This window comes from Lampetra fluviatilis, chromosome 21 (assembly GCF_964198595.1).
Source record: "Lampetra fluviatilis chromosome 21, kcLamFluv1.1, whole genome shotgun sequence".
Lineage (NCBI taxonomy): Eukaryota > Metazoa > Chordata > Hyperoartia > Petromyzontiformes > Petromyzontidae > Lampetra > Lampetra fluviatilis.
Window position 1 is genome coordinate 6971050 of NC_136295.1, and position 14531 is coordinate 6985580.

Sequence of the window (14531 nt, forward strand, 5' to 3'; positions counted from 1 at the left end):
AAACATATCATTACACTATTATTAGGAAGCCACTGGAGCTATGCACTTTTAAATCTAAATTGAAAACTCATATCTTGAGAATTGTTTTTTGTGTTTAGTTTGTTGTCTTTCCCCTGCACTTCCGATAGGCACAGTTGGCTACGTACTACAGTTCTAAAGAAGTTCAACATCCATACGTATACATATTGACTCATCGATAATAAATATCGATTCTTACGCTCACGATGCATCCATCAAATTGTGTATGTAAGCATCAATGTTTTTCAATTCATACATGTTGTGTGTAATGGGTTGAAGTGACCGCAACAGTGTCTAGAGCCGCTGCTGTTTACCACAAGAATGAACTCTAGAATCGAACCACGGCCCTGAATCACGCCAACTCATCGGTTCTTTGGTAGATTAATTGTTATAGCGCTAATGTGCATTGCTTACAATGTATGGGTGAGGAAAGTGTATATCAAGCATTTACTGCCTCGAATAACGCACACAAAGTATACTGTTAAGGAGCCTACAGTGGCCCTGTCCACGTTTGGTTTGTCCGTTCAGATAGGGCCCACATGGGCCAGATACGGCTCAGATGAGCCAGATAGGGCTCAGATGGGCCAGATAGGGCACGTGTGCCAGATAGGGCCCACATGGGCCAGATAGGGCCCACATGGGCCAGATAGGGCCCACATGGGCCAGATAGGGCCCACATGGGCCAGATACGACTCAGATGGGCCAGATAGGGCACGTGCGCCAGATGGGGCATGTGAGCCAGATAGGGCCCACATGGGCCAAATAGGGCATGTGGGCCAGATAGGGCCCACATGGGCCAGATAGGGCATGTGGGCCAGATAGGGCACACAACCTTGATTCATATGGGCTGCTGCCACAACATGATCTTCAAGCTGGCAAACAACGTGTTTCTAATTTGGGTGCTGCGCTCGGTCACTTTTGTCACTGCAAAGGCAGCTTTATTCTCTGTTGACACACGTGTTGTTTTTCACATTGTTATTGCATAACGCTGAGGTGCGTGTTAACGTGCGAGCACGCCAAAGGTGTTTGAGGGTCCTGTTTGGCCCTCGGTAAGGAAAAGGTTTCCTATTCTGTGGCTGTGCGTGTGCCCGGCAGGCGTGTCACATCAAGACGGAGACCATCAGCTATGAGGAGAAGGAGCAGCAGCTGGTCAATGACTGTGTAAAAGGGCTCCGTACGTACCTCGCCTTCTGTCTACTTACAAAGACAAAGATCCCCAGTACAGCCTAAACAGACTTTTGGGGCAAGTGCGATTAGCAAGCACCTATGAAGGCTGCTACGACCCACGAATGGGTGGGTGGCCAGCACCATGCCTGACTGCCTTTGTCTCCCCAGTGGTGATGTTTTATCATTGCACCAGTAACTCATTTGAGGCTGAGTTAACCTGGGGGAGGCCCAGGACTGGTTTAGATAATCGTCACTGCCTTTGACCATGAGAGGGAATTAAACGCGGGTCGCCGGGTTTGTAGAGCAGTGCGCTAACTACTGTGCCACTGCTACTTACACACGCACGTACACACTTAGGTACACGCATGCGAGAGGCAGTAAAACCATCTGGTACCTGTACAACCAGCAGGTGTCTGAGCAGTCCGTGCGGTGGTTGGGTGTGGTTTCTCCGTGTGTATGGGTCTTCCTCGCACACACCAGTTTCCTCATGCATAAACAGTTTTAAGATTAATTGGTGATTTAAAGCTTTCTTGACTGCAGGGATTCATCTTCTTGGTTCTTTCGGTAAAGTCACGTAGAAGGGAAATAATAAAATAATAAAAATAAAAGATATTATATTATTTTATTATGTTTTATTTTTATTATTTTATTACTTCCCTTCTACGTGACTTTACTGAAAGAACCAAGAAGATTAATTGATGACTTAGCTCAAGCAGGAAATCAACTGACTAGGCTGGCACAAGCATCAATGCTGTCGTCACCACCACTTAACGGGCGCTCGCCGTTGCCCGTGCGGCGATGCTGCCGTGAGCGCCACCCGTGAGTGAGCAAGTGTGGTGTGACGGTGAACCGTGCGCTCCGTCTAGGGGACGCGCACCTGCAGATCGGACACCTGACGGACGAGCTCGGACGGAGGAACGAGGACAGCGCCCGCCAGCAGGAGGAGATCACCCACCTCCTGTCACAGATCGTGGACTTGCAGCGCAGGGCTAAAGCTGTGAGGACATACTTCACAACGATCGTTGTCGTCATGTCACTATTGATGCATTGGATAGAGGCCTGTCCTTCATTGCGGTTGTAATTTTTTGAGAACCAAACGTAGGATGAGCCCGACACCAAAAATTGACGTGATAAAAAACCTCCCTTTTTCAAAATGCAGTGTTGTGCTTTTCAGATGCGTGAACGGAGCTGAAGAGTAGGCAAACGCTTTTCACCAACAACACTAAAAGATCAACGACCGCTACCTCGCTGCCAACTGCGAGTCACATCGTAAAAGCAATTGCGGCATTCGTTGTAATTGCAACATTCTTTGTAATTCTGCAGTCGTTTCATACTACTTTATGATTCGAGTAAATGCCAAATAAAACGTTAAATATGCTATAAAAGCTGGAAGTTATCATTATTATAAACACAGATAATGGAACTGCATATCAGCATTAAAAATCTACCTTTGACGGCATAGCGATAATATTCTCAGGAGGATCCATAGCACCACCTAACATCTCCCGTGTCCTTGATCAGTAGATGGCTTTATATGCAGTCTGGCTGTAAAAAAAATCCGTCTTTCTTGTCTGATTTTTTGGATAGAACATTTTCAGAAACAAAAAGGCACTTTAGCATTTTTATAATGTCTGCAAACATCCATGTATTCCTCACTAAATTATTTTTTAAATTTCACTTTGGAGGTTGAAAGTGTTTCTCTGGCCCTTCCTAACAGGGGACATGATCCAATGAAAACCATATTGTAATTGAATGCTGTGTTGCTATTAGAGGACCCTGTTGATGAGTGTCCAAATTGATCTAAGGGTTATAGCCCAAAGCCTTAAGACATAATCATAACAAAAAGGATGACTTTAAAATGTGCAAATGTATTTCTCCGACTGTTACCCATCTGCTTCTGAACTGCAAATTAAACACCGGAGAGAAACGCACAGTGGAAACCGTTGCATAACCCTCGCACACGCATGACTTTTAAAACTTGTTTTAAACGCTGTATTTTGTTGTTCATTGGTTGCAGTATCAGCTGGAGAATGAGGAGCTCGTTCAACATCTGAGCGCAGCCAAAGAGGCTCAGCATGAGCTCACGGCAGAGGTGAGTCGTGGATTCATTGAAGACCGGTGCGGTCTGGGGTGATTGCAACTCGTGGCCTTCATCTGTGTTTGTGTGTGTGTGCATCCTATGTCCATAATCTGCTCAATTGTCCATCTCATGACCGTCATTTATGATGTCAGTGTTCTTCATTGCAAGGTTCGCGGGCCATTGGCCAGCCCCTGGTGTCCTTCAGTGCGGCCACTGACGTGCAGGCCCTGACAATACACAAATGCGAAAACACCCCATCATGCTGTCAAACCCACTGGTTTCAAATGAGTTGTGGCGCTCGAACTGATGTCGTATCGGCAAGTGACTCCCCCTCTGAAAATTAGTGAAGAACACTAATCTGTGTGCTTGTGTATCTCACAAAGCAACATCGCCCCCGACTTGACTTGCAGACGAATGCCCATTTGTATTTCAGTGCTGCGAATACCGTGTGCTGCACAGAGACAGCTGCCTCTTGGGGGCCCCTTGGCCAGATTGCAGTAGGTCATTAGAATGATTGGAATGGGGCGATTGAGTTGCTCAGGCATTTAAATTGCCCTATGAATGCAAATAACAAGAATGAAGTATTTTTAGACCGTGTCATTCATGCAAATTGCTTCTCAAAACACTGTACAATTCATAACACGAACAGCTTTTCTTCTTTCGGAGGCACGGGAAGCCAGACCAAGCAAGGAAGGCAGCCAGAATCGGTGCCAACAATTATCTTCCTTCAAAAAAATATCCTGAAGCAGAAGATTCGTGCTGGATACTACTACATTTGCCCATGTGATTTGTAACTTTCATCCTTGCCCATCTGTAATAATCCTTCTTGAGATGGCTTTGGAATCAGTCCTTTTTATTTCCACTTCCACAATACACTTTACTCACTCACTCTCCGTTGCTGGCAGACAACGGAGAGAGGACAGACTTCACACTAAGTCCCCACCGCGCACGTGGCATCCAGAGCCCCCGTACACGCATGACCCTGCTCTTGTCGTTTCCCAGTCTGCTCCCGATCGTTCTCTCTCACTCTCTCTTAATCCCTTCGTCACGTGGTCCCCCCAGCCAACCCTCCATGGACAGCCTTGACCATTCTCGATGGTTCCCTGTCAATCCCGGGACCACGCCTCTCATCCGGCTCCCCATTAGCTGGGGCCCCGAATGGCTAGGCCAATCACTCCTGATGACATGCCGTGATCACGCCGGGGCCATGCTCCCTATCTCAACCCTTATTGGCTACAAAGCAGGACCGGCAAGCCAATCCCCACGTGAACCCTCTATGGCTGTTATTACACATCTATCGAGAGTTAAATATTTTACGTGCAATTTTATTGAGGGACTATGTGTTGTCTTGGTGTGGTCTGGGACTGTTCATGCTGTTGTTTTACTATCTTGTTCAAGCTTAGGAATTGGTTTACTTATGCAATTTTAACTCATTTACTTGATCTATTTTACGTATTTAATTTTAGTGATTTGCGTTCCTCGCCAATACTTTGCACTCCGATCGTGTATTGCATCGTTTGTTGTTGTAACGTTCTCACCCCACCCCAACTGTAAATCTGTGAAAAAGAGCTTCATAGCTCATCGGATTTCTCCAGGATAAATAAGCGATTCTAATTCTGATATCCTCTGAGCATCAGAATATCCCCTTGGCACCAGCATCCCCTGTTGATCCTGAAAAGTTGTCCAAGTACGCGGTTTTTACTTGGGATGTTTTGGTCATCGCTGTGAACGAGCACCCATGATCCCTGATCGTCACGGCAGGCCTGCTTTGCGCTGGTTTAAAATGTAGGATTTCGCAAAACAATATGATCCATAAGAAAGGTGTTTGTTCGGTTAGATCGCATAAATATGTTTCGTTAAACCCGCCACCACCCGGCGCAGCCAATTAGTAAGGTTTGTCACGTAAACAGAATGTGCCGATTAGTTACTGCTTCAGCACACCGCTGTGTTGGAGAGTAAACCCACAACTTTAACAATTTGAGTGACGTTTTGCTGGTGATTATAACCAGCCTCGGGTGATAAGCCAGAATTGTGAAGAAGTCTTCCTGTTTCCGTCTTAAAAAAAGAGGAGTAAAGGTGATGTCATCACTGTGAGCTGATTACGTGCAAAGATTATGTTAATCTTAGAATATGCGGTACCTATTATTGGTTGGGCTATTCACAGGTAATCAACACACAGCGGAATGCTTTCATGTTTAGTTTGCTGCCCCCCCCCCCCCCTGACGGATTTCAGATTAGAACGTTTGGCGACGAACGGTGCCCAATAAGTTCAACATACATAGATACTTTTTGATTTAAAGCTTTCGTGACTGCAGGGATTCATATTCTTGGTTCTTTCGGTAAAGTCACGTAGAAGGGAAACAATAAAATAATAATTGTTTATTTTTTATTTTAATATTTTATTGTTTCCCTTCTACGTGACTTTACCTAAAGAACCAATAATACACATGGATACATTTTGTTGATCTGAGAATACGCAGTACATGTTGCCGGTTGGGTTATTCACCGTTAAATCAACACGCAGTCGAATGTCTTGATGCTTAAGTTGATTGTCCCGCGCCTGTTTTTGCGCCGCGCGGTGTGCAGCTGCGGGAGCTCGAGGAGCGCTACGCAGAGTGCGTGGACATGCTGCACGAGGCGCAGGAGGAGTCAAAGGGGCTGCGCAGCCAGACCGTGATGAGCACGCCGCGCAGATACAACGGCAGCCTCCTCTATCCCATGGTGACGCTCCTCGACATCCGCACCTCGTTTCGTGCGAGCGCCGCGCCACAGAAGGGTTCCCCGGGTGCCCGAGTGTGGATTATTTTGTTTTCTTCTTGGTTCTTTCAGTAAAGTCATGTAGAAGGGAAATAATAAAATAATAAAAATGAAACATAATAAAATACAATTCTCACGACGTTTCGGCCACAACGCAAGCAGCCGTCCTCAGGTGAAGAACAGGGCTGTCGGAAAGACAGCGTCTGAATGATTATTATTAAAAAAAAAATTATTTCTCAAGGGGTCCTCCGGTTTTTCCCCTCCACATTTAGAATCGACGTGCATTTTAGATTATTTACATTGTTTTTCTGCCATAGATTTCCACACGATAAGCAACTTCGTTGAGCTATCGTTTGTGGCCAGGTCGCTTCTGAAAAAGAAGGCTAATAGCTTAGTGGACTTTACCTCGTAAGAACATTTTTTTATTCGGATATTTTTTAAAAGTAATTTTTCGTATTTCCTCTACTTTTCACTCCTACCGTGCTTTTTGTATTGTTTGTTGTTGTAACGTTTAGACATGCCCCTACTGGACATCTGTGAAAAAGAGATTTTTAGCTCACCGGATTCCTAAAGTATAACTAAATATTCTGATTCTGATTGAGTGTGCCTCCTTAAGGGAGGTGTGCCCCCTCGTGGCTTAGACAGCTAATGTTGTTCTATGAGATCTCTTTTACCAGTGGCAAAATATAGTAGTAGGTTTTTACCCTTTTAAACTGGTACAAAACTGACACCTTTATTCAAGGCATCATGTTTGCAATAACCACAACACAAGTTGATCAACTTCAAGGACAGTGCATATTATTATCATTATCGGAGTTGCTTCTTTTTTTTGCTTTTTTGACTACTTGTGTTGTGGTTATTGCAAACATGATGCCTTGAATAAAGGTGTCAGTTTTGTACCAGTTTAAAAGGGTAAAAACCTACTACTATATTTTGCCACTGGTAAAAGAGATCTCATAGTGTTAATGCTTACCCCGAGCTCTCAAGACTCTGATATTGCACTGTGTTTGAGTTGTACGCCTTCTGGTGTCATCTGGTCCAACACCAATGGGGACTAGGCTCTAAAGAAAGCCGTCTCGGGTGTGGACCAATCAACTTCAAGGACAGTGCATATTATTATCATTATCAGAGTTGCTTCTTTTTGTTTTTTTTTTGACTACTTGTGTTGTGGTTATTGCAAACATGATGCCTTGAATAAAGGTGTCAGTTTTGTACCAGTTTAAAAGGGTAAAAACCTACTACTATAGCTAATGTTGTTGTTCGGAGCATCGAGAGCTCAGCACTGCTGAAATCGTCGGTTCCATTTCGGACTGCCGCCAAGAGTATATGTGTGTACGTTGAACTTCTTTCGCACCGTATGTAGCCATCCGTGCTAATCGGACGTGCGGTGAAGGACACTGAACTAAATATAAAGAGCACTTTTCAATAAATGAGTTTTCAATCTTAAATTTAAAAGTGCATAGCGCCAGTGACTTTCTAATATCAGAAGAAAGAGCGTGCCAGATGGCCGCAGAAGCGCACCTGAAAGCGCATTGGGATGACCATCTTCGTTCGACGGCCAGCGAAAAGCCGCCGCTGCAAGGATGGCTGGAGTTGACGCGACGGTCTACGCTCCTTGACGAGGTCAGCGAGGTGATGGTGCAGCTGTCTGTGCGTGGCAGGACTCGCTCGCGGCCGAGATCGAAGGCAGCATGCGCCGAGAGCTGCACGAGGATGAGGGCTTCTCTGACCACCGGTAAGATAACTACGCACGTGTTCTGCTGATGGTACTCAAATAAGTCAAAACTGAGTGCTTGCTTAGGTAAATGCGATATCAAAATCACCGGTTCAGAAGGCCACCATCACCAAACCTCGCCAACAAGCGCGATGAAGTGTGGTCAAAAAAATCCACGTGATTGGGATGACGTGGAAAGGCCCTTCTCTGGCAGTGGATGACACGGGGATGCATGGTTTGTTGATGCAGGACTGCACACGGGGCTGTTCATAGGGGGGGTGCGGGGCCCAGGGCAACTTCCCGTGTGTGGGGCCCCCCGATGGCTACAAACTAAACCGAAAGTATCACATTTGACACCATGACGTCGAATCGCGAGGCCCCCCAAGTGCGGGGCCTGGGGCGGTCACCCCAATTTGTCGTAACCCTAGGGACGACTCCGGCTGCGCTTGTGCATTACGATTGACGACGCTTGATGCCTCATGTGAACACGTATCGATATATAATGTGTCAATGCCGGGGTGACGGCGTGCCTGTGTGGTCAGTTCGCAGCACAAGCGCGTGTTCGACACTGTGAAGGTCGCCAACGAGCTGGTCAAGCGGCGCTGCGTAGGTGGTTCTTCACGGCCGCTGCCAGGATCTGGCCAGGCCCCTGCCGGGGAGACCGGCTCTCCGGCCACCTGGGCTCACGGTGACACGCCGTGAGTTCCGCATCTCGGCTCCCAACATTTCCCATCTCCCATCAGAACTACCGATGCTGGAAAACACACCAGAGGAGCTGTATTATCCACGTGTTTTTTTTCCATGGGTCCTTCTATGGAGTTTTAGGTCCCTAGACAAATGCCCCATTTTCCACCACCACCACCCCCGCCAGCTCCCTGCTTAAATCCGCCGCTGACGTCTCTCCACGCCGCGTGCAGGGACGGCAGCCAGCGGCTGGGAGACCGCGGTAGCCCCAGCTGCCGGGACCTTCAAGCAGCGCTGCACCGGCTCATGCTGCGAAGGGAAAACGTACAGTGCGAGCGGCGCTACTTCGAGGAGGAGCGCGAGCGGCGGCGGTCGCGTGAGCACGGCGCCGATGGCGCCGATGGTGCCTACGGCGTCCTACCCAGCGGCCTGCTCACCCCGGCGGACAGCATCATGTCCATCGGCACCTGCCTCTCCTTCCGCTCGTTCCTGCCCGACAAGCTGCAGATCGTCAAGCCCATGGAAGGTGTGCACGGGCACCTGGTTGTTCCTTTACTCCTGTATGCACAAGAGCCTTCCTACGTCATGAGAGTCGTGTGGGTTGTTTGAGCATACTTCACAATGCTGTAGGATAATATCTCGTCATAGAGCATAAACCATCATGCAATCTCCCATCATCTTCGCAGTTTGGCTGACCATCGAATAAAGACAGTCACTGCATCGCGCGCTTTCAGATGCGCTTCTGCGGCTGTCTGGAATGCTCTTCCGTCTGATATTAGGAAGCCACTGGAGCTATATACGCTTTTCAATAATTTAGATTGAACACTATTTTTTTAACAACTGCTTTTTTGTTTAGTTTGTCCTCCCCCCGTACCTCCGATTAGCACGGTTGGCCATGTACTGTGGGAAAAACGTTCAACTTATGTATATATGGCCCATGGAATCGGATAACACAGAGCTACCCCTGGAATTTATTTAAGTTACCTTTGTTCCACACAGTAAGGGGCACCCCTGAAAGTAATGTTTGTCGCATGACAGTCAAACCGATATTCATAATTCTCGGGGTTGTAATTTAACCGAATTGAGTGGAGAACCAGATGAGGAGTTGTTTTATTGTTTGTTCTGCAGTCAACTCGCAAAACTTGAGTACCCAGTTTTAATCATTGGTGGCAGCTTGGATTCAAACGCAGGATCTCAGCGGTGCCAGCTCAGTGCTCTGACCTCTGGAGCATCCAACTACTTCAATGGCCTTTTGTTACTTTCTTTAATTCCCACGTTCTTTGATGGACGGTGCCTGTAATGCAGTTTTCCCACTGCCAGGCTCTGTGATTAAACCCCAGGATCTTAGCGGTGTGGACTTGGCTCTCTGATCTTCAAGCCATGTGGCCAATTCATAGCATTGTGTTATTTCAATTGCCTTGTTCTTCAATGAGCGGTGCCCATCATGGGGTGATGATGAGGCCAAGTGATAGCGTGTTCACTGTTTGCTGCAGAGGTTCGTGGTTCGAATCCAGCGGCGGCCCTGTTTATTACTGCGGTGTGTAGCACTTGAATTTCAAAGATCTTCCATCATCATTCGCACGACTGGACCATTTGTGCTGGTGTATTGGCTCAAATTTGCCATGTTAGAAAATTACTCTCAATTTACTTACTTGGGATGATGCATTGCAACCATCGGCCCCTACTGGTAGATTAAAGACCATTTTATTCGCTGTAAGACGGCCCTGAGTATAGGGGCACCATGGTGACAAGATGTTAACTACCTCGCCTGTTATACAGGAAGTCGTGGGTTCCATCCCGACCCTGATGCCTGTATATTTGGTGTTTGCGTGATCTCCCCATGGTAACATGGATTTTTCTCTGCGTCCTCCGGTTTTTCCCTCCACATATAAATGTCCACCTGATAAGCCACTCTTCATTGAGCTATCATTTGTGGCCAAGTCACTTTTGAAAAAGCGCGATATAGCTCTGTGGGCCTTACCTGGTAAAATAGTAAAATATTTTAGTTTATAGGAGTGCGCTACATCAGAATGCGGCGTTTGTCTCCCCCGACCGCCAGGCTCCGTGACGCTGCTCCAGTGGCAGCAGCTGGCGCAGCCGCACTTGGGGGGGATCCTGGACACTCGCCCCGGCGTGCTCACCAAAGACGACCGCCCGCTCGAGGAAGTGGACGAGGAGGCCACGTACCGCCTGGGCGACCTGGAGGAGGACGATCTGCCGGCGGACGACGGCGTGGAAGGCCTGTCGTTCTGCTCCCGCCTCCCGTCCTCGTCGCCCGCCCACCTCGCGGGGCGAGCCACCCGCACCGACGTGAGCGGCCGGGAACGCTGGGATCAACAGGGGATTTCTGGTGCCAAGCGGGGATTCTGGTGCTAAGAGTATATCAGAATCAGAATCTTTCATAAAATCGTAAAATAGAAAAAAAAAAGCTTTATTTGAGCAGGTAAAGCCCACTGTTTTATTACCTTCTTTTTCTGGCCACAAATGATAGCAGCTCAAAGAAGTGGCTTATCACGTGGACATTTTTAGCAGTCAAATAATATAAATAACCTTAAAGACATGTTTCTAAATGTGGAGGGAAAAACCGGAGAACCCGGGGAAAAAAAATCCACGCGACCACGGGGAGAACATTTGCTGATAGCAAGTGGGGTGTGGGCAGCTGTGGTGGGGACACTGGGCGTCTTGTAAGATTAGTTAGTAGGTACGGTGAGCTGGCACGCACCGCTGACATCTTGGGTTTGAATAAAAAAACTCGGTGGTGGGAAAACTGCAGTATGGTTACCACTATTTAGCAGACAAGAGAATGTTAGAAAACAAATAGCCATTTAGATGGCCGGATTCCTCAGAGGTCAAAGGTCAAAGCATTGACCTGCCAGTTTAACACGTAGGCTTTCGCGACCAATATCATCCATTATGTTTTTTTGGGTTCGATCGTGTAAACTTCTGTTTTGGTTCTCCACTTAATTTGGCAACATGTCTAGCTGTGGCAATTAAATTCTGATTTGATCTTTATTGAGACAATCATCACTTTTATGTGGCAGAGCACATGGGAAAGTACTGCCCTTTCCTGTGTAGAACAGAGGTCACTTGGTCACTTGAAGGGACATCATTGGTAACTCTGTGATATCCACTTCCGTTGGCCGTTCTCTGATACAAAAGGTCGCACTGCTCTGCCGAGAGATCTGAATGGATACTTCTTCCGATGACGTGACTCAAATAGCACAATTGGGGAAAATGCATATTAAAAAACAATTGGTAAGCATGTTTTACTGTTGTGCTATTCTCCCATGCCCCCCATCATCTCTCGCAGAATTACGATTCAGCAATTCATCCGGCACCTGCACACAAGGCTGATTCCATCACTCCCATCTCCACAGTGGACATCCTCGCAGACACCATTCCACCTTTTGCCTGCCACTCCGCCGTTAGTCTCGACCACCGGTCACTATCCCTTCTAACCGCGATGTGTCCTGCCCAGGGCCAACTTACCTTACTTTTCGATCATTCATTCAGATGCTGTCTTTCCGACAGACCTGTTCTTCACCTGAGGATGGCTGCTTGCGTTGTGGCCGAAACGTCGTGAGAATTGTATTTTATTATGTGAAATTTGTATTATTTTATTATTTCCCTTCTACGTGACTTTACCGAAAGAACCAAGAAGATGTTACCTTACTTTAACGGTCAATGCGACGTCTGTACCTTGTGAAATTAATTGGTGGGTACGCAAGTCGGCAAACGTCATTGCACCCGATGTGTGTTCTCTGCAGTGTGGCCCAGGCGCGGAGGAGGGTGGCGGTGGCGCGACGGCCCCCCCCCAAGCGAGCCGGCAGGGCCCCGTGGGCGGTGCAGCTGGTCCTCAGGGCCCCGCCGAGGCCTTGGATCAAATGGTCGCCAGCCGACCCTTCACGCTGCCAGGTGAGCGGCAAGACACCGTGCCGCCTGCTGATAGAGCTTCTTCACACGTAGGATTTCGCGAACAATATTATCCGTAGAGGTTTTTGGGTGAGATCGCATAAATATAAACGTGTCGTTAAACCTGCCACCACCCGACACAGCCAATAAGGAAGGTTTGTCATGCGAGCAAAACATGCCAATTAGTTATTAGTTCGGCATACCTGTGTGTACTCGAATTGTAAATGTTGTGCGTTTACGTGACAAACCTTCCTAATTGACTGTCAGTTTGTGACGCGTTTAACAACACGTTTATATTTACACGATCTAACCCAAAAAATATATATGATGGTGAGAGCTTTTTCATCGTCATCCTCATATTCAACATCTTTCTGTTCTAGATTTGAAGTTTTCGTGACTGCAAGGATTCATACTCTTTGGCTTTTTCAGTAAAGTCACGTAGGTAAAAAATTAAAATAAATTAAATCACGACGTTTCGGGTGCAACACAAGCGTTCTTCTTCAGGTGGGGAAAACTTTGCGAAAGCACACCGCTTAAGTGTGTCGACACACAAAACGTCGAGATTTAAATTATTTTAATTTTTTACCTACGTGACCTTACCGAAAAAACCAAAGAACATCTTTCTGAACCACATTGCATCGTGGGGTGCATCACCGATGCGTCGGTTATCAACCCTCTCCTCTTGTGCCTCTCCTTCACAGTCTGTGTCAGGTGCTGGTGCTCATTTATCCGTCCATGTTAGAGAGCGGAACGCGATGTTTAATACAGGATTCTCTCACTTTGTGCAGCTTCGGTTTGTGCGATGTGGCGAAAATGCGGCCAACCTGCTTCTACCCAAAATTTGCTGTATTATGCCGTTTGAATTTAATCTGCATGGGGCTATGTGGTCGGACTGGGGACAAAATTGTGTCTGAATGCATCTTCCGCGTAAAGTGAGGGAAATCTGTGTTTCTGTTGTGTTGTTTCCTGCATTTTGTGTTTTGTGTCATGTGGCTATGTTGTGGTTGGTGTGGCTTTGCGCTTTCAGATTGTAATATACAAGTCAACGTCTCAATTCTTCGTGTGTTGGGACACGATTAATGCGTAATGGCACTTCAAATGGAACATACCATCTGCAGGGACATTTTGGTGTTCAGTCGTGTCGAACTGTCAAGAATTCCAACGTCAATCCTATGATTCTCAGTCACATGCATTTAATTTTCTAGAATATAAAACCAACTCCTCAAAGCCCCATTGTCTATTGCTTCATCATCACCAGCTGTGTTACGCATTGTAGTCGTAAATAAGCTTAAAGTAAAATTCAACTGGGTCACATCATCTGTGACATTATTAAAGAGTTCTGTAGGTTAAAAAAGAAAACAAATAAATTAAATCACGACGTTTCGGAGGCAACACAAGTAATTTTGCTGTATCAAGTGATACAGTAATTTTGTATCAAGTGATACAGTAATTTTGCTGTGACGGTTCCACCTGTAGACGGCAGCTTGTGTTGCCTCCGAAATGTCGTGATTTAATTTATTTGGTTTCTTTTTTAACTTACGTGACTTTACCGAAAAAAACAAAGAGTATGTATGGATCCTTGCAGTCACGAAAACTTAAAATCTAGAATTATTAACGAGTTGCCATCACCTCACCCACCTAAATTCAATTGACACAAGTCCACAAGTATTTTACAGCCCATGGACAATGCGTTTTAATGCTGCAACACCAGTGGCCAATTCTCAGTCGGAAAAAAATTTGTCTGTACTGCCGGTGTTTCTAGACACAAATCCAATGTACGCGCCGTGTCGTGCTGTGCCGTGTCGGGTGTGCAGTGAACTACCCTGGCAAGTGCCTGTCCCAAACCAGCTCCACGTACACCTTCACCACCTGCCGAATCCTGCACCCCACCGACGAGCTCACTGCCCTCACGCCCAGGTGAGGCCCATTCATTCAGTCATTCATTCATTCAGTCATTCATTCAGTCATTCATTCCTCATTCATTCATTCATTTGTTTGTTCGTTGTCCATAGGTCAAATTTATGCCTCTTGGAAAGGGTGATCATTGACGATTACCAGAACCTTTTGCTTTGTAATTTTGAAGCATCTGAAGGATGCGAGTAATACATTATTGATCGTTTAGCTGTAACTATTTGTCCATGACCATTTCAATTAATGGGTTGTAACTATGTATTTTTTAAAATTATATTTGTGTTAACG

The 14531-nt window shown here is 46.5% G+C and overlaps 1 protein-coding gene across 2 annotated transcripts in view; it reads left to right on the forward strand.

Moving 5' to 3' along the window:
• The window catches only part of LOC144938182 (trafficking kinesin-binding protein 1-like), a 38774-nt gene that overhangs the window by 20731 nt on the left and 3512 nt on the right, over positions 1-14531 (forward strand). For both annotated transcript variants that reach the window (XM_078865974.1, XM_078865975.1), the window contains exons 6-15: positions 1114-1192; positions 2052-2182; positions 3203-3277; positions 5852-5986; positions 7684-7757; positions 8279-8434; positions 8654-8946; positions 10480-10730; positions 12188-12335; positions 14147-14249. In XM_078865974.1, coding sequence (XP_078722100.1) covers positions 1114-1192; positions 2052-2182; positions 3203-3277; positions 5852-5986; positions 7684-7757; positions 8279-8434; positions 8654-8946; positions 10480-10730; positions 12188-12335; positions 14147-14249 — 1445 coding nt within the window. The remainder of the gene's footprint in view (positions 1-1113; positions 1193-2051; positions 2183-3202; positions 3278-5851; positions 5987-7683; positions 7758-8278; positions 8435-8653; positions 8947-10479; positions 10731-12187; positions 12336-14146; positions 14250-14531) is intronic.